At 35.6% G+C, this 27,228-nt stretch overlaps 1 protein-coding gene across 1 annotated transcript; it reads right to left on the reverse strand.

Annotated features, from left to right (window-relative positions):
- Positions 1-1,261: 1,261 nt before the first annotated feature.
- LOC6649289 (protein lozenge) lies at positions 1,262-25,715 on the reverse strand. The gene is made up of 5 exons (XM_023179012.2): positions 24,959-25,715; positions 21,619-21,858; positions 14,093-14,206; positions 11,467-11,754; positions 1,262-2,396 (listed from the first exon to the last, which is right to left on the reverse strand). The coding sequence occupies exons 1-5, from the start codon at positions 25,620-25,622 to the stop codon at positions 1,390-1,392; spliced, it is 2,313 nt and encodes a 770-aa protein (XP_023034780.2). The 5' UTR covers positions 25,623-25,715; the 3' UTR covers positions 1,262-1,389.
- Between the last annotated feature and the right edge of the window lie 1,513 nt (positions 25,716-27,228).

Genomic DNA, 27,228 nt, shown 5'->3' on the forward strand with positions numbered 1-27,228 from the left:
ACCTACTTACTACAGCGCTAGCTGAGCCTACCTCCTATACAGACAGACAGATAGATACATAGATAGATAGATGGTTCAGCGTGGTGTGGTGAGCTGAGCTATGGTAAGGTGAGATGAGGTGAGGTGAGGTGAGGTTGGATTACATTGCGTTGCATCGGCTTAGGCTTGGTGTTAGCAGATGGGACCCCTCGCTCCCATCGCTCCTTCTCATCACACTGCTGCTCCCCTCTTCTTCACATACATACCTTTAACTACTGAATGTTCAATTTATTTATGCCATGACAACAAACCGCAAAAGCTTGCACGATCCATGGAGGCAGAAGAGAGTTGCCAGACCAGGCAGATAGAGAGAGAGATGCATCCGAAATGCAGACAATGACAGAGATGGATAGTAACAGATACAGACAGATTGACAGCGGGAGAGAGAGAGAGAGAGAGAGAGATAGATAGACACCCTCCTGTGCACACTTTGTGGTTGCTTTTGTAATATCATAATTTATTTACACGCGCATTTTTAAGGCTTCACATTCAAAATTCATGATTTTTCCTAGTTTTAATTTTTTTTCTCTCTTTTTTTTTATTTTGTCTGCTCATTTTCCATCTTCTAATCTAAAATATGCGCATAATTAACTGTTATTTCTGCATTTCGTTTGTGGTTATGCAAAAAAAAAGAAGAAGATGAAAAAAAAAAAAACAACAACATATTATTATCATAATTTTAGTTGTTGCATTTTGTGTAATTTCCTCTCGAATTGTGTTTGGTTTTTAAATCTGCATGTTTAGTCATGATTATACGAAGGGTCGATCGATAAGTTGTTAAAATCGATAGGCAATCTGGAGATCTCTTTCCTGGAACGATAATTAACAAACTTACCATTATTTTTGCGCTGTTAAACAAGTTATAAATGTAATGAATATGTTTAAATAAATACGATAACTTTATTTATAGTCTTTTGCATTGTTTCTTTAACGCGTCCATTAACAAATTAAATTCCAAAAAAAAAAAAAAAAATTCTTCTTGTGCGGCATTACGAATATGTCTCGAGTATCTTTCATTCTCTCTATATACTTAGTTAGGCTAGCAAAAAAATCATACATATAGATATAGTTAATATACCGTTACATACATTACATACATATTTATATATATATATATATATAGAGATGATATTTCTAGCTCATTATATACAATTCCTAGTTTATAAAATAATAACAAACAGAAAAAAAAATAAACAAAATTATAAAAAAAAATACATATATATAAGAAAGATGGAGGAGGAGGAGGCGAAGAAAACTTGGGAAATAATTTACTGTTCAGTTCAGTTCTATGTGGAGATAGGCTCGCCTTCCTGGCGGAGCAAGAGGCGTCGGCACCGTCATGAGATTATGTCAATAGGGTCGCCACACCTGAGTTAGATCGTCCTCCTGCCGCGTGGATACCTCTCCGCCCACCTCCTGTTGCTGTTGCTGTTGCACCTCCTGTGATGCCAGATGATAGCTTTGATTGGCCACCGCCTCATTGGACACTGCCACCTGTTGGTCTTGGTCTTGGCTGGACACTGTCAGGGCACCGGCTCCACCCACTCCACCTCCCACCGTGCCGCCGCCGCCGCCGAGGCCGATCTCGATGCTGGATCGATTGCCGGTTAGCGAGCTAATGGTCAACTGCTGATCGGCCGTTGTGCCCAAATACTGTTCCAGCTTCTCGCTGCTGTGCAGATGCAAATGAATTTGATTCTGATTGACTGTCGAGTACAGCTGGGGATAGAGGACGACGGGTGGCGGCGGCGGGGGTGGTGCTGCCGCTGTTGCCCCACCATACTGGCCAGTTGCCACCGCCGAGCAGCTGCCATATTGGGGATAATTGTTATAGCCATTCGACCAGGCATTGTTGTAACCGCTGCCGGCTCCACTCCCATAGCCGGTCACATTGAGGGTCTCCAGTTCGGTGGTGGTTTTGCCCGGGTTTCCAGATGCGCTGCCATAGCCGCCGGCCATCTGGTAAGGATCGGTGGCAATGCCATGACCGTGCATATCCTGCAGCACGGTCGGCAAATGGCTCGTATCATAGCTGGCATCGTAGCCACCCATGGTGCTGCCGTAATGATTCATGGTCATGCCCATGCTCATGCCCATGCCCATGCCCATGCCCATGCCCATGCCCATGCCGCTGGCCTGACCGCCCATGGCCACGGGCGTCGCTGCCGGCGGTTGTGGAGGCGGTGGCAGGGTCATCTGATGATGGTGTTGCAGGTGATGGGCGGCCGCTGCATGCGAATGCGAATGCGGATGCGTATGATGTGTGGCATGATGATGAGTATAGGGCACGCCTACGCCTACCGTATAGGCCACATTGGAGGAGCTTGCCGATCCCGTCCATTCGCCGCTTTCGGTTTCTATGAGAAATAATTAGAAAACGAAAAGAAATTAACGGGAATCAAATTAATGCCTGTTGGAAGCCAATTAACCCGCAAACCCCAATCTCCCCTCCCCGCCCATCAAATTCCTTTCTGCACATTCGTCAAGCTGTCAGTAACATTCCCTGCAAAGTCAGAAATGAAGGAGGAGGCATTGGCCGGGATGAATGTATAATTGAAAAATCATTTCATATGCAACATATGTAAAACTAGGTGTAGGTGAGTGTGCGTGTGTGTACCCTTCCCCCCCCCAAAAAAAAAGAGGCAAATGCCACTCTTCTTTTGTGAGTTTCACTCATTTTCACTCTGCATGCCAATGGGTTAACAAAAATTGTTTAACAAATTGAGCCAACAAATAAAAACAAAAAAAAACGAACCCAAACGAAAACAAAATTCGTTTCATGCTGAATTCCTCCAAGGCAACACACAGCAGGATATCTTTACTCGCATATTTTTGATTAATTATGCAACAGGACGACGACGACGACGACAGCCAGGACGACGATAAGAACAACCTCGCTGACAAGATGCCAAAAAAGGCAGCGCCGAAGAATGTCGCCCTAATTAATCAAATTCATTAGAAATTCAACTAAAGCAAAATATGAAATGAAAATTCACTTAATGTATGAGAAAATCTTAAGACTTTTCTCAAATAATTTCAATTTATGGCAACTCTATTTAACAGATTCAAATCCATTAGATTTGAAGATTACAATTAGATTATTATCCTATGAAACAAATAAATTGTGAAAATTTTTGGAATATATTTTCAAATTATTTGCCTAAGGTTAAAGGGTCGAACTTTAGCGATCTATCTACCAAGAGCCCCCTCACCCCCCCTTAAGAAGTTAATCTTTACCCATATCAAAATATGCTTAAGGAATCATTAAAACATAGTAAAAATCTAAAGACGATAAGATTCCTTACATAAACGATTTAGACACAAAAACTTTTAACTTTTTGATTCTGCAGAATTACAGTCAATAAATTGTTGACTGATTTTCGAAATTAATGGCTTATTTTTCAATTATTAGCAATCTTTTAAGTTTCAAAACTTTCATCTCTTTGTTCCTGCTGTAGAATAGAATGTGATTAATCTAATATTGAAAGCAAATATGTTCTTGTCAATTGTTACGAAAGTTATGGAAAATATATTTTTAACTCAGTTGTTTTTATTTCCTTGATTGTTTTTTTAAAAGATGCATTGGTATAGGAATATAATTGGGAAAGGATTTAGCCAAGTTCCCATTAAATATCTTGGGGGAATATGTGCTCTATGCTATTAAGATCAATTTTACTCGGAGAATAACCCTAAAAATATATTTTTCCTACTTCACTTTTCGGCCAAAAGGATTATAAAGCTAAACCTTAAAATTACATTAATTTCTCATGCTGTTGAGTTTATAGATAGTTTAATATTTCTGTATTAACACGATGATAGACTCTCAAGAGTAATATACTTATATATGTAAAAGCCTTCAACATCTTTAAGAAATCATTTGTAATAATGAAACTTTTTGAATTAACTACTCAATCTATTGCAGATATAAAATGTATAAAATTTTCTTAAATACAAAAAGAAAAAGGCGCAAAAGAAATCACCCTATTGGAAGATGCTCTCATTTTTGCTAATGGCCGCCAATGTCAAATCTGTTTTGACATTTGTGGACTAGACAGATACAGAATACAAGTGAATAACCCATGGAGCGATACACTCCCCAAGAACGCGAAATAACGCGGAAAACATTCTGAAGAACGCGTTTCCGGGTCGATTAATTTCGCGTTTTGGCGATTTGCTTTGGCCCGCCAGATCGCCCGATTTAACGGTCCCGGACTTCTTTTTATGGGGTTTCTTGAAGTCCCGTGTTTACATCAAGCCCTTAAGGAAAATATACAACACGAATGCGAGAATTTTACGCCCAAAACGCTCTCCGAAGTGATGGAAAATGCCATAAAACGAGCCTGAATGGCAATCAATTGTGACGGCGCCCATTTGTCCGATATCATCTTCTCGACTTAACACAATTAATTCTAAAGGTATTAATAAACATAATCAAAAAACAGAATTGAAGTTTTTCATTTAGAAAAAAAATAAGAGCCAAACAACATCGGATGACTTCTTTTGCGCCACCTTGTATTATTGTATTTTTTTGTTTAAAGTTTCAGGTACTAGTTCAAGGAGTTCTACTCTTAAATTTCATCTATTCAATGAAAGCTAAACAACTTTTAACTTAGCTAAAATAAGTGTTTTATGCAAAATACTTAAAATTAGGTTTTATTTTTTCATTAATTTTAAGTCTGCAAACGAAAAGTAAATCTTAAGATACTTAAGATTATACACACATAGTTATTACATTCTTAGCGAATCGGAACCGGAAACATAGAATGGAGAAAGCTATATCTGAAAAGTTAGAGGTTTCTGATCATCCCATAGAATGAGAAAGATGTTTCTTAAGTAAGACTGAAAACCAAGTAATAGTCCTAGTGGAATGGATTTGCAATCTTTTCTCTCTTGTATAGCCTGGCTCGGTTTTTACACATCGCCGCCTTGGGCCAGTTAATGAAAGGTAAGGTAAATTGCAAGTTGCATGCAACTTTTCACCCGCCACTTATCACATTTTAATGTTTCAATTAAGGGGGCAAATTGCGTTGCAACAAAGGCAACGGTAGCCGCAGCTACCAAACCAAATTGCAATGAAGCGAAACGGCCCAGGATGGCCAAATGGCAATGGAAGAAGGTTTAGCTGGGTGGTGAAGAGGACGCCAGGGGTTGTGTGTGTGTGTGTGTGCCCAGGCCGTGGGGGTCACTACAGAATCGCTGCTGGTCGCTGTGAGAAAAGATATGTAATTTTCTTGCTGCTGGCACGTGGAAATTACTGTGTAAAAGAAACAAAGGGTAAAGTTATCCGGCAGAAGACGTTAATGGGGCGAGTAGTGGTTAGAAAACCCTTCAGAAACCAAGGCGGTCATTTAGCCAATCATATTTGACTTTAATTGCCAGCAGCCACATTGCGTATACGCAATGTCAACCGCCTTAGACCATGTCACAAGATAATTGTTATTAATTAACAAGGACTAAACGACAAATATTGTCCACCAAAGGACAACAGGAAATGGACAACAAGTAAAGTGCAAAGGCTAGGGAATTCTCAAGCCACAATAACCTTTTTCTACAGGAAGATCATTTAAGATAAAAAATTGATGACTTATTTCATAAATTGTTCGATTCTGAATAGCGTTAGAGACAATCAAACAAGCATTTCTTAACTTTGTACAGCAGTCTACAAGCTTTAAAAAGTTCTTCTTTAAAATATACTTTGATCTTTTACAGAAAAAAAAGCGTTTATAGCAAAATTCCAATGACTTTTGTTTGAATTTTTTTTGCATCTGGCCCTCTAGACCGGATATCTTCGATTTTCGCTGGCCAAGCCAGGCTATATATTCCATATCCGTTGGACTCGGTGCAATCAAGCGCAAGGGCAAGAAGGTCTACCTCATGAGACCGAGAGTGTGTGTGTGTGTGTGTGTGTGTGTGTGTGTGTGTGTGAGAGAGATGGAGAGTATCATGTAAAGACAAACCACAGAGAGAGTCAAAAGTGGGTCTCCCTTCCCCCTTTACCCTTTGCTGTTTGCCACTTAGTCTACCCTGTTTTATGCCAGATTCTCACAGCTTTCATTGTCGCCATCTTTTGGGAAGCCTCATTAGAAGCAAAAAAATAAAAAAACGAAAGAAGGGCAAATGCTAAAGAAGGAGGAGAAGGAGAAGGAGAAGAAAGAATGTATGTGTAAAAAAAAAAAAAAAATAAACAAAAAAGGCAACAAGAACAAGTCCCAAAGTAATTTTAATTAAGGTGCCTCTCTTTGTTGAACATTTTGTCGTTGTTGTTGTTGTTGTTGTTGTTAGTGAACTTTTTGGGCTGGCAAAATGGCGGCAGCTACAACAAAAACAACAACAACAACAACAACACATCATCATATTGCTGTAAGCACGAAACGGAAGTGAGTTTGCGGTTTTGTTAAATTTTTTTCCTGCCTCTCTGTGGATTTTTTTGTATTTTTTTTTTTTTGGCTTTTTTGGTGGCAAGCAAGTTGGCCATAGTTGCCGTTTTATGGGCCAAAAAGATTTCATTTCAAAAAATGTGTGACATTGTTGTCTCTCTCTATCCCCCACACACCACACACACACACACACACACACACTTGCATCTCGTATGTGCATCTTACATCTTGCATCTTGAGTGTTCTTGCGGCTGCAACAGCTGCGCAACCGCATTTGGATTGATTTGTGGCTGAGAATGCAACAGAAAACACAAAAAAAAGCACACACACACACACATACACACACATTGCATGTCTATAGGCTACATACTTAGTATGGCAACGAACGTCTCATCTATCCTTAAGTCAGGTCAATTTACATATTGCACAAGAGCAAAAACAAAAACCAAAAGAAGCACCAACTGAACTTTGTTTCAAAAACTTTTAATGAACGCATACACGAAAGCCAAAAAAGGTAACCAAAATACAAAATAAGGAGAGTAAAACAAGCAACATCTCAGACAGGTGTTCCAAATGTCCAGATAATTAGAAGTAGAAAGCAATTGAGAAATTCAATTCATTTAAATGGTTAAATCTTTTGGTCCAATAGACAAACACAGGAGCGGACCAAACAAGGACCTATGTATACGACTTTGGAGAACTGGAAATTTTTTAGTACAGATCCTACAAAAGGATGACAAAGTCTAGGGAGCAAGACCAAACATGGCGGAAACATGTCAACAGGCTAGACATAAGTCTATACTTACATGTTTTATAAAAATCCGACAAAAATTAGATCGATTTCATCCCACACATCCCCCTTCTCTTCGTCGGAGAGCCGCTTATTAGGTAAAAGGATTTTTGAAATGAGCGATGAAATCAATCTAATTTTTATAGGATTTTTATAAAACATGTATCATTCGACGGGAAATTCAATTTACTTTCATACGTTAATCACGAAAAAAGTACTTTAGGTTAAGTTGGTATCGTAAAAACGGCGTCAAACCAAAGGACCTCAAAATTACATATATACAAAAACCCAAAATTTAAAAAGTTCTTCTTTAAAATATACTTTGATCTTTCACAGAAAAAAGACCTGGGGCTAAAATGAAATAATTTTTGTTATTCAGTTTATCTTAGATTACCTAGATCTACATTTTCTTTAAAAAATACACATGTCTAACTATAATATTAAAGATTTTGGAAAGATGGGGCTAAACTATTGACCAAAATTTGGGGCGGGGTGCTTTTCGTTCAAACGGACCTGTTAAAAAAGCGTCAAAAAGCGGGTCATCATCTAAATACAATAACCAACAAATAACTGAACAAATTTCTTCATTAAATTTCTTAGGAGCCGAGAAAATCAAATTCAAAGTTAAAAAAAAAAAGGGAAGCTAACCTGCTGACCACCACTGTATATCTTAATCTATGTTTTAAAGGGCAAAACTAATGTTTGTTATCAAAATTAATAGATTCATTATCACTTTTGGGGTAAACTTAGTGACAACGATTATCGAAAACAAATTTAAAGTATTTCCAAATTATTCTTTGTACTACTTTAATCAACATTTAGTGACTATTTGCCCAGGGCTTCGCTCACTCCTCTAACTTTTTCAATAAATTCGCCTTCAAGTTATCCTGTTGGCAATATTTTGATTTCCATTTCGGTTGCTACCAATCATAGTAAACGTATTTGATGTATTGGCTATTAACAATTAATCATAAATTTAGCTTGATCTGATCTGTTTTGGTTTGACCCTTTTCTGCTTTGTCTTTAAGTTTATCGTGCCTCCTCTTTAAATTCAACAAGTCACAAGAATTTCGGAGAATTTTGAAATGATTTCCATTGAAATTGGCGCTAAGACGTTTGTTGCTTTTGCTTTTATTGTTTGTTGTTGCTGTTGTTGGTTTTTGTGTAAATTAACAGCTTAAGCGCCACATTTAAATATATATAGATATATATACATACTTGTCTTTCAGGCCGCTACGCATCGATTTTGATTTCGATTTTTTGGGGCATTTCCGGTTTCAACACTCGCTTAAAAAAGTTGAAAAACCAAAAAAAAAATCACATTGCATTTGTTGCTATTGTTGTTTACCTCTCCCTTTCTATCTTTTTGGATAATTGAAAGACAACAACGATGTGTCACTTTATTGCCAATTTTTATATATACATATGTATATTTATTTATTTTTTTTTTTTTTTGCATACCCTGCGAAAAGGCATATTAGTGTTGGCTAACAGGTGTAACAGGTATGCATGATCAGATGATGATAGAAAACTGTAACAAACAATCAGCCCTATCTATCAGTTAGTTCCATATTCCATGGCTAGGAACTTATTCTTTCCCTCTCTCCTATCCCTTACTCTCAGCAAAGTCCTTTGGAACTTTAGGGATATTAGTTGAGTTAACTGGGAAATATGGTAAATATACATAAGTTCCATTGTAGAGTATTAACCATGTCTAGAGCTTGACTTTTTCGGCCTCTTTTTGGGCCAGTCTCGTTGACTCGACGACTCATTGAGCGGGCTAAATTATTACTAGAGAAGAGGGGCGATTGGCTGGTAGGGGGGGGACCAACAATACATATGCAAAATAACATTAATAAATTAATTAGCATAAAACAGCGTGTGTATGTATGTTCTCTCTCTGTCGCTTCTTTGCTCGTCTCTGTCTCTCTTTTTTTAGTCTCTGTTTCAGATTTGTCTAGTTTCAAACTGGCCACTGAGTCATGGGCAATATCGATCGTGAGTCAACTGATTCCCCCCCACCCCTCTCCAAGTTCATAAAATTAACGCAAATTTTTTATATGAAATACCGATATATATATATATACGAATCGGTAATTACGGTTAACCGTATAATGCTTTGCCAAAAAATTTTCCATTCACATTTTACATGATATCTCAGTTCAGTTCAGTTCAGAAATTAATAGTTAATTAATATATATCATTTTTGTTGGGTGGTCAAAACTGGTTCACATCGCCTTGCAATGCCGTGAGGCGAGGGACAAGCCTCTAAACATGCTAAATTTAGCATATATACTAACCTAAAATATGAGGAATTTCGGGGAGTAGCAACGAATTTGTAGACAGAAGACCATCGCACTGCCCTGGACAATGGCCTAGCTAAACGCTATGTCATGCGGTCGCCATAAACTGAATGCTAAAAATATATTTCTGCCATCGACAATGTGGTTAAGGTGTTGGTGGGGGGGCGTGGCATATAGTGATAGAAATTTCAAACAACTTGAATAACTTAGAAAGGAGGTAAGTTGAAAACAGCACAGGGAGATCTATAATAAGGAAAGGAAATAGACAATAAAGATAAAGGACCTGGGAGGCAAGTAAAAAAAACAAAGAACTGTATAACCAGAGGGCCGGAATACCCTTGCAACTATTTTGGTAACTCTTTCCATCAAAGTGGAAAAGCGTTTAATCTAAAAAGTCGAATATTTGCGAAAGAACGGCCTACAATATTAGGATAGGGAATAACGAAGATATTGATCATTGTCACTGTTTTCCACCAATCGTTCCTATAGGAGCTATATGATATAGTTACCCGATCTTTATCAAATTCGGCACAGTCATTAACAGATATATTAAACTAACAAATGTTTAATTTAAAAGCAATCGCGTCAAAAGTAACGAAGTTATTGACAAAAGTCACTGTTTTCGAAAGATCGTTTCTATGGGAGCTATATGATATAGTCACCCGATCTTGATCAAATTTGGCATAGTCATTTATATGTGTAATAAATTTATAAATATTTAAATATTTATATTTTATTCACGACAATAGCTCGCAAAATAACGAAGTTATTAAGAAAAATCACTGTTTGTTTGTATGGAAGCTATAGGATATAGTGGTCCGATCCGGCTGAATCCGAGATATACAAACTGTGCAGTATATACAAGCATATATGCAAAATTTCAGACGGACGGACAGACGGACGGACGGACGGACAGACAGAATTAATATACCCTTTTTGCAAGGGTATAAAAAAGGATCATAATTAGAAACACTTGAAAAGTACAAGTAAAAAGACTTTAATCTTATATCCTGGTGATTTTTCAAATCTTTCGGCGACTTGTCTTGGTCGCATTTTTAGATTTCCGAACAGAAAAGGATAAATATCCTTGATAAAAACCTGAAATTTTCTTTCTAACATTTGCGTTGGAGTTAAAACAAAGGACAAAGGACAAAACAAAAAAGCTAAAAAATTTATATAAATGATTAAAATTTTAGATGTTTAAGAAAAAGCGAAAACATTTCCATGACATATCATTTATAAGATGGAAAATTTGTTCATAAATAAAGGGATTTTTTTTTGCTAAAATTTCACTTTTAGCAATAACATTTCAAATATTTCAACGACTTCCCGGTGACAACGGGCAAAGTTTTGGTTATAAGTCTATATATATGGAGCAATTTGGTAGACTTTGCAAAGACATTTAACGAATATCGATCATTGATGAACTATTTTTGAAAGAAAATAAATAAATTAGCAAGAGAATGTTAAACGAAATGAAATAAAATACAGACAACAATAATAAATTATACCAAAAATAAATAAATCGTCATTGAGAGAAAGGGGAGAGAAGGTGTAGTGGATGGGCCATGGTAGAGGGGTGAAGTTCATTAACTCAATTAAAACGTTTAGGCAGCCTGGTGCCAGTCAAACTCACACACACACGCACACACACACACACACGCCCAGACGGCACGCGGACAAATGCCCTTAACATTGATTTGAAGCTTTCATCACTAATCATCTGAATATTGATTAAGATCCATGCAAATGCAAAGATAAAATCCACACAGAGAAGTCGAATAGAAAAGGGGGTGAGGGGGGAGGAGGAAGGATAACAATTCCAAGAACCTTTTTTTTGGGGGGGGGGGGGGCGGGAATTACATTACCCGGTAGCAAAGCTAACGAACAAATTCGTTTCTTGGATAGCTTCAATCAATGTGAAATTTGTGTGTTTTTTTGTTTTTTGGAAACTTACCTTGAATATGCGGTGCATTTGGCTTATAGCCGGGGCAATCGGAATTTATTGTACTATTCGACGATGAGTAATTGCTACTTAATTGCTGCACAAGGCTGGTGGTGCTCGTGCTCCCGCTTGTGGTCGAGACGGCGGCAGCGGTCACTACAGAAGCTGCCGCCACAGATGCCACAGCTGTTGTGGCCGCTGCCACTTTGGCCGAGCGTCGGAGTGATTCCAGTTCGTGTAGGGTTTTTGGAAAGCCCAATGGGGTCAGGCCGATGCGATAATGTGGACCGCCAGTGGGACCTGAGGGAAGACAATCCAAGAAAACACACACAAAATGAAATAATCAAATCAAATTGGTCATCGCATTAGGCATTGCATTAAACATAGTATTAAACATTGCATTGCCTTTTCCATTCGTGGGCTTACATAGTTAAAGAGGCTACATGTGTGTGTGTGTGTAAGTGTGTGTGGGTGTAGGTGTCTTTTCGGTTAATCCCAATTTAAGCTTATCGAAAAGTCATTTAGTTTTGTCTCGAAATACTCTAAGGAAAGCAACTAAGCCTCAAAGTACAGTATAACCTCATTTATCCTCGGTAATTTGGCAAAAATTATATCACGGATTAGCACTCGAATATCCGTAATATATGTATATACGAATATCTGTAATCTATTCGTAAACCTTATACAGTGGAATCCGGTTATAACGACTACGCTTATAACGTCCGTCCGGTTATAGCGACTGAAGTTCAATGAGTGATTGGTTGGCCCCCAATACAAACTTATATGAAAGGGCCTCCGGTTAGTACGTCTTCCGGATATAACGACAAAAATCGTCAGTCTCTTGAGCCTCGTTATAACGGGATTCTACTGTATGTATATTTTGTACTTTGTCCTCTTTTCATAACACAAAAATGATTTTTATATTAGTCAAAAGGAAGGATCGGTTAAGACTTAATTCTTGGATAATTCGGTTGTTCCTAATCAAAGGTCACATTATCGAACTTCTACTGTATTTTAATTTAACTGTTCAATTGAAATTGAAAGTCATCTGCTTATAAGTAGATAAAAACTATTGGCTAATGGAGTATGATTCAGTTAATGATTCTGTCTTTGATTTTTCTCATCTACGTCAATAAGAGATCTTAAAATCAGTCAATAAAAATCATATACTCTAAATCGAAATCTATTCCTAGCAACGTTTGTCTAGATTTCGACCTTTTTTGAAGTTAATCAAAACCGGTTAAGTCGAAGCTCCTTACACTAATTCTAATGGCGCCCAACGATATGCACAAAAAAAAGGTGGAATCTGCAGTTGCAGAAGCTTTGCCGTTCCTTTTTTTGCTTCATGTAGTTTGAATTCCCAACTACTTTTAGCGAACTACAACTGTGAATTCATTAGCGAAGTCTGCTGATGATAGAACTTGGTGGTTCTTGAAATAACTATACAGACAACCTGCTCACCTTTTGTGCTGCCTATGTAAGATTTATTGATCTCAAACCGGCTTAAGCCCAGTTTTGATATTCCTAGCAATAATATTGATTTCAAGGCTTATCAATTTTCCTTGCTCATTCTGAATTTTCAATAGGATATACCCTTTATGGATACTTTCTCTTTTTACAGCTTCTTAATGACATCATTTTCTTTTATCGAGTGTAAAGGAATCTTGTTACCATACTTTTCCCTTTTGACCTATCTCTCCCTCTCTCCTCCCCACCCCGCCCATATAAGTGTATAATTAACACAAATTCAAGGTAAGACTGCGAAGGTAACTACAAACTCGTATATATGTAGGTAAAATGTAGCCAGAGATGAAGACATATAAATGCATTAACAAAATGAATAAAGAACAACCGTCTTTATATATATATATATATATATAATATAATTCATACATATATGCATTACACGAAACAACAAAAACCTTTGAAAACCGCAAAATTTTCAGAAACCCATAAGAAGCTGACGCTTTTGATGCCACACTCGTTCCTACACACACACACACACGCACACACATATACACATATGTATGTATATGTGGAGGGGGCAGTTGCAAGTTCCGTTTCAATTCCAATTGCGTTTGCAATTGCAATACAATGCGAAACGAAACGAAATGAAATGAAATGAAACCGGCTACTTTAGGTAACAAAATGGCCGACATCGTGCATCGTGCATCGTGAAGGTGTAATATGATCCTTTTGTGTGTGTTCTTTTTTGTTGTGCCTTCTTCAATATTTTGACTTGAACTTCAACCTTCTGTTGTTGTTGCATGTTTGTTGTTATTTGCTCGGATGAGTGGAGTGAATGGGCTGGAGGGGATTAGTGGCAATGATTGTTATGGACAATTGCCCAGATCTTTAGAACCAGATCGGCTTAACTATTTACATTAATTAGACACTTGTTCTAATGCGGTTTAAGTAGTGGCTACGGAACACATGTTGCAACCCAAAACTCCACGGGTGGCACAACACCAGCAACAACAAAAACAACAACAACAAGAACAACCACCATATCCTCATATTTTTACCTTTAACCATTTTCTTTATCTCTCATGTATGTTTTCTTTTCTATGTGCCAAGTGCCAATTGCTAATTACATCAACTACTTTACTTCACTTTTACTTTACATTACTCTACTTACTTGTCTTGGAGCGTGGCTCTCGGGGTCCATCAACGGTGACTTTGATGGCTTTGGCATAGGTAGCCACCTGTGGAGGACTTGTGGCCACAGTAATTGTTAGCGTAAAGCTTTTCCCTGTAAAGAAAACAACAAAAATGGCATCGTCTTTAGTTTGGTTTAAAAGAAAAGAAAAAGCAAAGAAGATTCAACGAGTAATTCAAATGTCATTTCGATGATTTATGCGTGCCACCAACCAACTGAACTCGGCTACCGAATCAATTTTGGCCTGAAAGAAACATAAAAATATGTTTCGTGTATATGCCCATAATAACAGACACGCCCACCACACACACACACACACACACACACACAAATGAGCAAAAAAGGGTTCTAAGTATGCCACAAAATATTCAAGTTACTCACACTTTGTAATGCATTTTGTTCTTTCTTTTGTGTTCATTCAGTTCTGTCTTTCAACTTAGTTAATCCTTTTAATCCTTCAATACTTAAGTTAGTTGCAGCACTTTCACTTTTTACATATAATCGAAGCATCGCAGAATATTAAAATTATTTATAAAATAAATGGATAGAAATTCAACTAGAAATTTAATAAAAATTTTAAGTCAACCTACAAAAAAATTAACTAAATATTTATAAATATTTCTAAAGTCAAAAATCAAAAAGAAAACCAAAGAATTTTGTTTTTTCTTATTGATAAAATTCAAAATAGACCTCTATTATTATTTGATAAAGTGATTTTTGCTTTAAACAATCCATTTAAAAATTATGAAAATTATATTAGAGATTTTCAAGGTAAGTCTGAGTATTTTCATGAATATCTAAAAAAGGAGTATAACTTTTAGAAGGATATTTAGTAATGTCCTGACCATTTCGACCATACAGTTTTTCTTATTTTGTCCACTAAGTCACTGAGACCAATAAAATAAAAAGTTTAATTAAGTAAAATTTCAAAAAATTATTACATTTTTTATAATTTTTTTGATTTAACCTTATTTCCTATATTTTCGCGGAGAAAATATCGCATTAATCGAAATGATTCTTAGTTTTAAACAAATAAAACAACAATTTAAGTACGAATTTTTGAGTTTTATATAAACTTGTTAAAATATATTAAAATTACAAAACAAAAACTAACAAAAACTCGAAATATTATCTACTTTTTGATAAGTTTTAAGAATTTCCTAAAGTTTTCGAAATCAAACTCTAATATGAGAAGAGTATACATATATTCCTTCGATTTGCCACCGATGTGGATCTATATGGCAGTCTTTGTGCTCTGTTGTCCCTTCGTTGCGGTGCAATTTGTTTGAACTCTTGACATAAATTTGGTTTATCCTGCCATTAATGACTCTGCGGCCCGCACAAGTTATTGGGCCCGGCTTGCGTTTGCATTTTACAACTTAAAAAAAAAAACAGAAAACAAAAACAAAAACTGAAGCGGGACATAAAAATGTTGCAACCTGTCTTCCGCTCGTGGCAACATTGTGGGCTTGACCATATTTATTTTGTTTACACTATTTACGACACGAACTGAACTCGGCCCCTCGGAGAGGGGTGTGCCCAGTGCCCAGTGCCGGGGGGTGGGAGGGACAGGATCCATATATATGTATATATATATGCATATCTGAGTAAAATAGTGGAATGGTAGTGTAACCTTTGATAAGTTTATCGGTCTGGTCAACATTTTCGACTCTATACAATTTGCTGTGTCTGTTTCTGTGTGTGTGTGTTTGTCTGTCTGTCTGTTTGTCTGTCTCTTTGTCCATTTGTCTGGCCATTTAATACACTTTCCTTTGCAGACAATCATTTGTACATATAATTAAACACCCACAAGAGCGACATTGTCGCATTGCTGTTGCTGTTTGCCAGAGAACTCGAACTCGTACTCGAGTACCCGAACCCAAAAAGCTACCCAGCCAGTTAACCGCAAAAACCTCAGTCGCATCCACATCCACAGGCCACAGGCCACATCGTCCCCCGCCCGCCCTCCTCCCATCAAGCCAACCCATCCTATCATCACATCACCACCCTGCCAACAATGCCGCCAATCCGCCGAAAGCACTATGCACACCTACGCGAAAACATCTGATAAAGAGTAAACGAGAGAGATGGAGAGCGAGAGAGAGAAAGAGAGGGAGAGACAGAGAGAAACTGAGACAAACAGAGAGTTGTTTAATCAAATACATAATATTACGAATTTGTTTATATGTAAAAAAGCATCTAGAATTTGAAAGAAAGAATGAACAATCTTTTGATTGTGTTTTTTGGGTTCTCGATTTTGTTTCAAAATTATCAAAAACTAGCATTCCATATATAAGTATATATCCATTTATATTCGAGAATTATTAACAAAATCCTTATATATGCTATCAATCAATATCTTTATATACTTAGATATATCAAATTTTATAGAAATCGGAATATAAATAAACAAGTAATACTATAAAATATTTTAGATTGGAATAAGATAGGAAAGGAGAGGATAGGATAGGGTTAGGATAGGGTTAGAATAGGGTTAGGAAAGCATTAGGATATGATTAGGATAGGTTTAGGATAGGTTTAGGACATGGTTAGGATAGGGTTAGGATAGAGTTGGGATACGGTAAGGATAGCTCTAGGATATGGTTAGGATAGATTTAGGATAGGTTAGAATAGATCACACTAGAGTTGAATAAAATAGAATAAGATAGAATAGTTATGAATATAGTAGAAGACGATATATAAGTTAAGAATTGGGTCGAATATGTAAGAATTGGTTCGAATAGGACAGAATAACAACTAATGGGATAGGATACAATAGGATACGTTGGCAAAGAATGGATTTAAATTCTATAGGATACAATAGAACACGATTAGATACGATATGGTAGGATGCGATATAATAGTATGGGATAAGCTATGAAAGGATGCCATATAGGATAGAATATACATACATATATAACCTAAAGTATTTTGAAATATGAACTCTGTCAATGCAAATCACCCGTTTTCATGACCTGAGACTGCGTTTATGTTTAATATATTATATATATACCTATTTTATATACATACACATTTCCAGTCAATATTGCATTTGTCATCCGGATTTCCATTTACTTTAAGAAATATATATGTATATGGAATATCTGTTTTATTTTATTTTTTTTTTTTTACCCATGATTCAGTTAATCAATGATTAAATTATCCTCACATTATATAAGCCGGGCAATGAAACATCAATTTCCGACTGTTAATCAATATTCATTTCCTCGATCGAAAGTGTGATTTATGTTATTAAAATATTAATTATTATTATTTTAACTACTTTTAGTTATTATTCCCTTAACTACTTTTACTTAATTAACACAAAAAAAAAAGGAAGAGAAACTTTATCTTGTTAGTCATTGAATCTTCTTCTATGATCGTTTAAGAAGATGCCAATCCTAAAATTATTGAAATATTTCGAATTTAAAAAATCTGCACAAAATCACAATAAAATAAAGCCAAATGACCCACTTTGATCAATGAATCACTTGAAAGGAATAACAGTTTTTCGAGCTAATCACTGGCCATCATCCTATTTGAAATTCTTGTACTCTATTTATTCATCTCTCACTCCCACTCCCACCCAGTAAAGAGTAAATGGAAAGAAATCAAGAAGAAAAGAAAAGAAAAGAAATCATTAAACTTTAAATTGAGTTGCCTCAGAAATAGTTATTTGGCTTCAAATTGCCTGCCATCAGTTAGAAAGCGTTTTTTCTTCGTTTCTTTATATTTTTTGGGTTTTTTTTTTTTGGTTTTTTGTTTCAAATGTCTTCATTACTGAGGGAAACAAAGTCTTTGCGTTTCAAACTCAAATCTATCGAAACTATGAAGGCAAATTAATCACAAGACTCAAAGAAAGAAAAAAAACCTGAAAATATCTGCTTCATTTTTCAAATTGAGAACTGGAGCATTTCCATTCCATTCATGTCATATGTAAAAGATTGTTACAATAATAATAATAATAATAATAATAATACGAAAATGTTCATCTCTCTGTCTTTGTCTCCCTTTCGTTCTCTGTAGTGTCTTTGTCTCATCATAACTATGAAAAGGAGTGATAATAACAATAATACTTAATAATGAAACTGAAGATGTAACGGAGGGAAACTGGGGATGGAATGGTGGTTAGGAAAATGTATCTTTAAATTACTCATCGACATGAGAAAGGAAAAGAAAAACAACAATGAACACTTTCTTATCCGTCTATACTTTCCAATCATTCAACAAAGCCAATATATATACATACTTAGTTTCGATCTATCTATCTATTTCGATCTAGTCAAAACAAAAGCCATTTCAATTTTAGTTTTTCTAATATCGATTTCTAAATCGATTCAGGATTCAGATGAAAGATCTGTAAAGTAGAGAACTCCATAAGAACTTCAAATTTTGGTCAAAATGATTAGCCCTAAGAAACTTAGATAAAATCATTGAAACTACGGATCGGATCTTAATGTTAATAATCTCGACTATATTACGTGTTCAACTCTCATAAAATTTCTACTTTATTAACCAAAATTTATATCAAATTTCTGCCGAACGATTGACTCAATGTAATAAACGTTTCAAAATTTTGCTCCGGTCTTTTCGATAAGGAAACTTTTGCATCTGAACAATTATGTATTTTTTTTTTTTTTTCGCAAATTCGTCAAATTTCTCTGGAAAAAAAACGTAAAATATACACCAAGAATTCCCTCTTATCAATATAAAAACCAAAACACTAACAAACAGAAATATTATTATTGTTATTATTATTATTATTATTACTTTGGAGTTGACAAATCAGTTTACTACTGATCCCAAAAACAAAACAAACAAAAATAACCAACTAAAGTTTTGTGTAAGAACAAAAGCAAAAATCGACTTTATCAACTTTTCACAATTTAAAAAAACATTTAATTACTAAGAAATTTTAAATTTCATTTGGCGCGTGCCTCTCATTTGTTCATGTTTTCTCTTTTCCTCTCTCCCTTACCCCTTTTGGTTTGCTAATCCTTTGTTTGTGTGTGTGTGTGCGTGCGTGGGTGTATGTGTGTGTGTGTGTGTGTTTATCAAAGTCAAGTCCTTTGATATGATTAGAGAGGTTTATATTTTGGAATGCTTGGAAATGAGCAAAATTAAACTACAACAAAAACAACAATCGAGGACAAGGTCTAAGTACTGGAAAGGGACAATGACAGGACACGCCCCTTATTTAATAATAAACCGTTTGATACCCTCGAGAGGGTAGAAAATTAGGAATTTTTGGATAATTATCTACATAAAATCATAAATTCTCACAATTTTCTACACTATACGAAAAGAGTCAAATGAAAAAGTCGTAACGTTTCTGGATTTCAATTATATATGTCGATATGTCGATTTTATTATCCAAACATAGACGATTAACGATCTTCCTGGAGAAACTAAACCGCATGGATATAAAAGATTTTTTATATTTTATTAATATTATAAGAATTTTGGCCTCCTTTAACTGGCCACTTTTAACTTTTTAAGAAGTGGCAAAAATTATGAATAATCTTCAGTGCCGGATCAAGCCAACGCGGATTCTGTAGCAACCAAAAATAACAAAAATAAATCCGATTTCACAAAGATTTCCTTCTTTTTTAGAATTCGGAGTTTGTCCTTCTTTTCAGATTCTACACTCGCCAATTTCTAAACGATTTCAAAAATTTATATCTCGGTTTAAACGTAATTTGGCATATTTTGAAATTAAAAAATTAATTTTGAAGCAATTTTTGCAGAAAATTAAACTGATTTTTTAGTTAGTTCTTTAGACTTTAGATTGCAGATGGAAAGACATGAGTTTTTCAAATAGTTTCAAAAACATTGACTAAATTAGACCCTCATAAAATTAAAGTTTGTTCAAATATTTTGCTCTTCTTTGACAGTTTAAAAAGATAACTTAGAAGCATGAATTATTTATATTTAATTTCAAAATTACGTAATTAGATATCACTTTTGAAAATATGTCAAAATTTTACATACTTAAAGATTCGCAAACATAAGAGTTTAGAATTGAGAATTTTCAGAATGTTGTTAGATTACATTTTTATTCATTTACTATATTTTGATAAACGAATAAACATTCAATCCCCATGGATCCTCCATCCTAAATACTAATAGTTTATAATTTAATTTATGTGATTCAATTTAGTTAAATATTTAAGGAGAATTTCAGCCACTGATGTGATCTCGGGATTCAGGATGGTTATCACAAAAGCTTAAATCCCTAAATAATTAATACATATCCCTGTATTCGTTTACAATTTCTGAATATCTTTATTCATTTTTTTTTTGTTGTTGTTGTTGTTTTTAATTTGGTTTAACAATCGTTGATTCTGTTGGTCTATGTCCATCATGTGCTTTGTCATTTAATCAGAAAACGCTGCATGATGTCCATTCTCGCGATGGAGATTGGTGATGGTTGATTGGTCTTCTTGGTGAGTTGGCGGGGGAGTGGGGAGTTGGGAGTGGGTGATGGTGATGGTGATGGTGCTTGACGTAAGGTTTGAAGGGAGGAGAGGGCGTGACCATTAACTGACACTGACTGACTGCATCTGAAGTTGACAATTTTGGTTAGCGCTTATGTTCTTACATCATTAGCTTGTTATTTGCATGCTCGACTCATTGTTTTTGGGTATTATAATTATTCCGTTTGGCCTTTTGCCGGGCACGAGCCGTCAATTTGCAGAGCTGAGGGGAATGGAGATGGAGGATGGAGGAGGTTAAGATGCAGGGATGACAATAACCAGCAGGAGGAACAGGCAAAAAGAAGGCGCAAAAGAATTGGGAACAACAGTTGCAGCTAATTAGCCAACTGTTGGCAAGTCTAGGCATCGCTACTTCCTCCCTCTGTCTCCCTCTCTCTCTCTCTTGGCCAACTCCCTCCCTCTCTCTCTCTCACTCTCACTCTCTCAGTTTTGCCAAGTTCAATTTCTGCGTGTATTCTGTTCTGTTCTGTTCTGGCCCGGCCAATTTTACATTAATTGTGGGTTCAAATCGATTATAGCCAAGCCTAAGCCTTGCGTGACGTCCAGGTATATCTCCCTCTCTCTCTCTCTCTCTCTCTCTCTCTCTCTCTCTCTCTGTGTGTGTGTGTGTGTTTGAGACTGCCGCTTTTTGGGTGCTCAAGTTACGCATGTTGCAACATTGCATGTTGCCCCGAGGCCAGCGCCAACTGTAGCCTAATGTGATGACTGCTGTACAATAATCCTCACATCCCACTCATCCATAAAAAATACAAAAAACAAAAAGCAACTCCTTTGAGTGAGAGTATTCGCCTCGTTCTGGAGATCCCACATCTAACATATCCGACATGTCATGTCACTCAATCAAAAAACTTCCTTCTCTCTGATGGCTTCCGCTCGGATATGCAAATTTGTTCTCACACAAATGCCAAATGCAATTCTCATCTGCATCATCAGCTCAATTTTGGCAATCTAATTTGTCTTGAGGTAAGACAGATAGTCCCAAATCTTATCTAGTAAATCGAAACTCACCTCGTCCGCTTCGTCCCACAAAACGAAGATCATTGAACTTGGCCACACAGTTCTTCATTTGGGCCGTACAATTGCGCAATTCGGCGCAACAGTTCTCATCGTTTCCAGCTCGTATGGTCACATAGGTGCCATCGCCCACATCGGCCAGGGCGACCACTTTAAAGGCCAGCGGCAGCGTCTTATTCGAACGCCAATGGGATGGCAGGGCGGAGCACAGGAAATACGGATTGCTCGTGCGCACTGCAAAAGACACGTACAAAAAAAGAAGAAACAAAGAAATTAGATATAAGAAAGAAAACAAAAAACAGAAATAGCCAAAAACGAAACAAGGAGTGACTCTATCAAAGGGAGAGAGAGAGAGAGAGATACTGTCAGAGAGAGAGAGAGAGAGAGAGCTTATGAAATTCAATTGTCCCTACAATTGTTTCAGGCACAACAAAAATGCAGAGATAAAACTGCTTTTATTAAATTATTATTAATAATTAATTATGTTTTGTCGGCCACTCAATTGGCACTCTGAGGACTGCAAAAATATTCCGGAATCCCGCATTACGGCGTTGCATAATTAATTAGAGAGCAAACGAGACAGCAGGTGGTGGCATTTGACAGTTTGACCTACACCCATCTGTCATAAAAAACTGTCACTGTCCCATCATAATATCTAATAGAGCAAAATTACTCCCAATGAATCAATAAATTCATCAACAGAAACTAGGTAAAGGTAGATCTATCGAACAATAAACATTCTGTATACCCTTTCGAAAAAAGGGGCGAGTTCTGTATGTCCGTCCATCTGGATCAAAGTAACCTCCCTAAAGGGAGTTTGTATATCTTAAACTCAAACTGATCGGATTACTATATCAATGGCTTCCATAGGATTCCAACATTCGGTGTCATTCTCTAAACGGTCTTATCATAAAACTGAACAAGTTTAAGTTTAATCTATATTCAATTGACCAAATCATATATCTAGTTCGGAGCAATCGAAAATGGTGATTTGGGTCAATAACTTTATTAGTTTGATATTTGTTTGTTAATGCTTATCCATGGAAAATGTAAGAGAAATCTAGAAAACATTTCCGATAATATTCTCGGCTATATCGAAATCGTAAGATCACTTTCAAAGAGCTCAATTATTCAAACTGCTGACATTTTAAGGGTGTCAAGACTGCCTGGACTTACTTCTGGATCAGTACATGAAATCAGATGACTATATCGTATATCCCCCAATAAATACGTTTGGCTTAAAAAATAATTTAAGCAAGAAACCTTTTTTTTTTTTGTTGTTTTCTATGCATTTACTACCAAACTAAAACTAAGAAAATTATCGAATGCACATCAAAATCGGATGACTATATCATATATACACATATATATGATTAAAATATTGAACTGCTTTTGTTGGACGCTCTAGAGATTCGACTTTTTAGATGGAAATTTTGTAAACTTTGACAACTAAAGACAGGAACAAAGGGTCAAAAATATATGATCCTCTAAGATTTTTCTACAGATAAGTAAAAGATGTGATTTTATCTTAATTTTAGGAATTTTCTATTTAATGAGAACTATTGATTTTAGGATCCTTATAACTTATTTACCTATAAACTCAGCTTCTATAATATAAAGAACTCATAGAAATCAGTCAAGAGTTTTAATAGCTAATTAATTAGAAAAAGCATTTATTAAGCTTTTAGCTAGTTAGCCTCTTACTAACATTTCTATTTAGTTGAATTGGCTACTGATCAGCCGAGGATATATAAATCTTTTATTGGAATATGATATTTTGGCACTTTGCTTCTCTTCATTTGTGTTCTTGTTTCTTTTCTTTTTTGGTTTCCCTTTGCGCTTTCGATGTTACTTCATTGAGCACAAGTTATGAAAGGATTTGGGTTCCTTTCCAAAGTGAAAGAGAAACAAGGAATGCATTTTATATACATATATACATATAATTATAATAACACAACAACAAGAAAATATGAGAAATTTAAGTGAACAAGAAATTGAATTAAAACTGGTTCACTCACTCCGAGTAGAGTTGAGTTGAGTTGAGTTGAGTTGAGCTAAGCTGAGATTTCATTAACAGCTTTCATGGGTCATTGATATGGTAAGGAACTTTCTGGCCACGTCCAAAGACTCGTGCGTTTCTCCATGCAAAATGATATCAATAACAATTATTGATATCAATTTACGCATCATCAGCATCATTATCGAATGACACCAGATCAGAAGAAGCCCCAAAAGTGTGTATATGTGTGCGTGTGTGTGTGTGTGATTAGCCAAGGATATATATGACTTGGTACAAAAAAGAAAGAAACAAACAAAATTAAATTTCATGCCAAGACACGCGCTAAAAAATCAACAAGAAATTAAGAAAAAAAAAAGACAAAGCAATCTTTAGATTCGATTTGCCTACAAAAGTTATAAAAGATTGTTTATAAATATTTCAAATGAGAACTTTACCCATTGAATTGAACTAGGTCAAGGCTTTAGAAGGAATCTCCAGGTAAACGGAGAAATCTCTGGAGGTCTCCTCTGGAGGATTAGAATAGAAAACATTTCAATTAGTTTCGATCGACTACTAAAGGGACTTCCTAAGTCAATCGTAAACAATGTACAAACGGATTATATGATTTGAAATTGAATTCGAATCTTTTCGAGTATCATCATGGGCTTTGTCAAATCAAACATTTGGCTTGAAAATTCATTTATTTCCAAATCATTTACTGCTAATGACTAATGTAAGATGTGGTGTAAGACATTCTTAATTCACATTTAGATATTCATTTGAATATATTCAATTTATTGTCAACAATGTTGTGTGTTCTAAGACTTGTTAATACTGATTCATATTCGTACACATTCAATACATTATGTGCTTGATATTCACTCACTATGTAAAAATGTATTCATAATTGACATTCAATCAATTTATTCTCATTCATTTCACTGAATAACTTGTGTTAAAAGATTAATCAAAACTCACATTCAATTCAATTTGTACTTGATATTCATTTACTTCTTTGAAATGTATTCATTTTTCTCAATTTACTTATACTCATTGATTTTAGTGAGTAATGCGTGATATAGGATGAATCCAATACTTATATTTAAATACCTATTCACTTTGTCTTTCTTTTGAATGTATTCATTTTGCATAATTCAGTTATACTCATTGATTCTCATATTTTTACATACACATTGAATTCATTCCCTGCTTGACATTCATTATTCACTCAATTCGAATGCATTCATTCAAAGTTATAGTCATACTCGAATATTTGAAATATTGTGATCCAATTATAGATCTTCTTCTTTAGCCATCTCTCCTAGCTTAGCTTACCCAATTCTCCTGGATATTCCAGTTGTCGTTCGGCCACATATCTCTCCATCCACAAGAGATCCTGATGCACTGCATTATTGTTATTATTGTTATTGTTGTTGCTATTATTATTTGAATTTGAATTGGAATTGCCGCCGTTGCCACCGCCTCCGCCGCCACTGTGTCCACTATTTGCTGTACCATTGCTAGCACCACCTGTTGGTGAGCTACTGCCAACACTGGCATTACTGGACACGGGGAGGACATCGCACATGGCCACTGCTGTGGCAGCGGAACTCGATCCGCCACTGCCGACTGTGGCAACTTTATAATCGCCCGTTGTCGTCCATCCGGCTGTGCCCGTTGGCGAGGTCGACGATGTGACCATACTGTGTGAGTGATGATGATGATGGTGGTGATGATGAAGGTGATGGCTGTTGCCGACGCTGCTGCTGTGTATGCTGCGCGCCAGGCGGCCGGCAATGCTGACAGGCGCCACAGCGGCTGCTGATCCCGCAATGGAAACGGCAATGGATGTGGATCTCGATATGCCCCTATGGCCAAATGATGTTGCTTCTGTTGCTGTTCCTACTGATGTTGTTGCTGCTGTTGCTGCTTCTTCTGCTGTTGTTGTTGTGTTTTCGGTTGCCGCCGCTTCGTTGGACAAAAAGCAATGCAAATGCATGCGATATTGCCGACTTGTTGTATATTTTTGTGGGCGCCAATTTGGCGGATAAATTCTTTGTTTTTTTTTTTATTTATTTATGTATTACAATCTCTTTTTCTATTTTCTGCGGGTCTTTCTCACTTCACCATCCGTTTAATCAGCAGTTTGATATTTGTTCTTTATAAAACAAACAGAAAAAAATATTAACAAGAAATTCTATATAAACATATTTTGCAAATTTACATTGCATACTTCAGGGGATATTCCCAGATTGTCTTTGATTTAGTTCACTTTCAAAGTTTTGGAAATTATAAACTATTTATCAGTTTGTAAGCTCGAGAAAAGTTTTTCAAAAAACCACACAAGTTTTGAGATCATTTGCTCCAAAAATATGTCGAAAACTCTTTAAGAATATCGAAAACTCTTTGAGAATATCGAAAACTGCTGGGAATTTTACAACTTGATATGAAAGCAACATTTAAAACATAAAAATTTTTGAAATACTTTATGATTTATTCACTTAATTTTTATAAAGTTTTTTTGTAACAAAAATGAATTAAATTTTATAAATAATTCCATTTTAATTAAATCAAAGTGGAACTGTTAATTTTAATAATTAATATATATTTCAAAATTTTTTTAAATTATTTTACTTTTGATCAGTTTTAGTGAATTGAATAATTTTCATTTTTTCATTTTTTAAGCAACTTTTTTTTGAAGTCAAAACAAATATTTGTAAATTTTTAATTTTCAATATTTGCTGGCCAAGATCAAACATTACAGACACATTTTCAAGTTTTTTGGTTATTTATTTAAATATACATATATTATTTAATTTAATTTGCATAGTTTTGTTTTCTTTATTTTGTTTTTCGATTGTTAACAAAAAAAAAAAAAATAACAATAAATCATTTAGATGCATTTGTTTGAGTTTTTAATATTGTTGTTGTTGTTGTTAATTTTGTTGCCTCACAAAAAATAGAATAATTAAAATCATTTAACAACTTTTTGTTGTGATTTTTTTTATTGTTTGTTTTGTTTGTTTATTTTTTGTTTTTTGTTTAGAAACTTTTTCATATTTTTTTGCAATTGAGTTTATTTTATTTGTAATTGGTTACGAATGTTTTATTATTATTATTTTTATTATTTTTTTAATTTTAAAATTAACCCACACACACACATAAAACACCCACTTACACTCACACACACACACACACACAGAGACGAATGTCAAGTGACACAGTTTATTTAGTTAGAAGAACAGTAAAAAAAATAATGAAAAATATATAGATTCAGCTGGATATATAGTTATTTAGATGTTCATATGTTTATTTGTATATTATAGTAGTTGAACCGATCCGTTCGCGTGTCTTACTAAATCGGTACTGAACAACGGTAATGATAGAACAACGACAAAATAAACAAAATGCTTTAACGCAAACGAAATGGCTCTATTCAGCGCTCTCCCTCGCTCTCGTCACTAACTCACACACACTCGCTCGCTCTCATTCGCTTGCGCTCGCTCTCTCTCTTTATTCAGCGCTTTACCCACAGGCATTGAGTCTGAGCCAACGCCGATTGGCTGACACAATGAGGGCGCTCGATGCTCCCATTGGCTGGCCAC

The sequence above is a fragment of the Drosophila willistoni genome (assembly GCF_018902025.1).
Source record: "Drosophila willistoni isolate 14030-0811.24 chromosome XL unlocalized genomic scaffold, UCI_dwil_1.1 Seg141, whole genome shotgun sequence".
In the NCBI taxonomy this organism is placed as follows: Eukaryota; Metazoa; Arthropoda; class Insecta; order Diptera; family Drosophilidae; genus Drosophila; species Drosophila willistoni.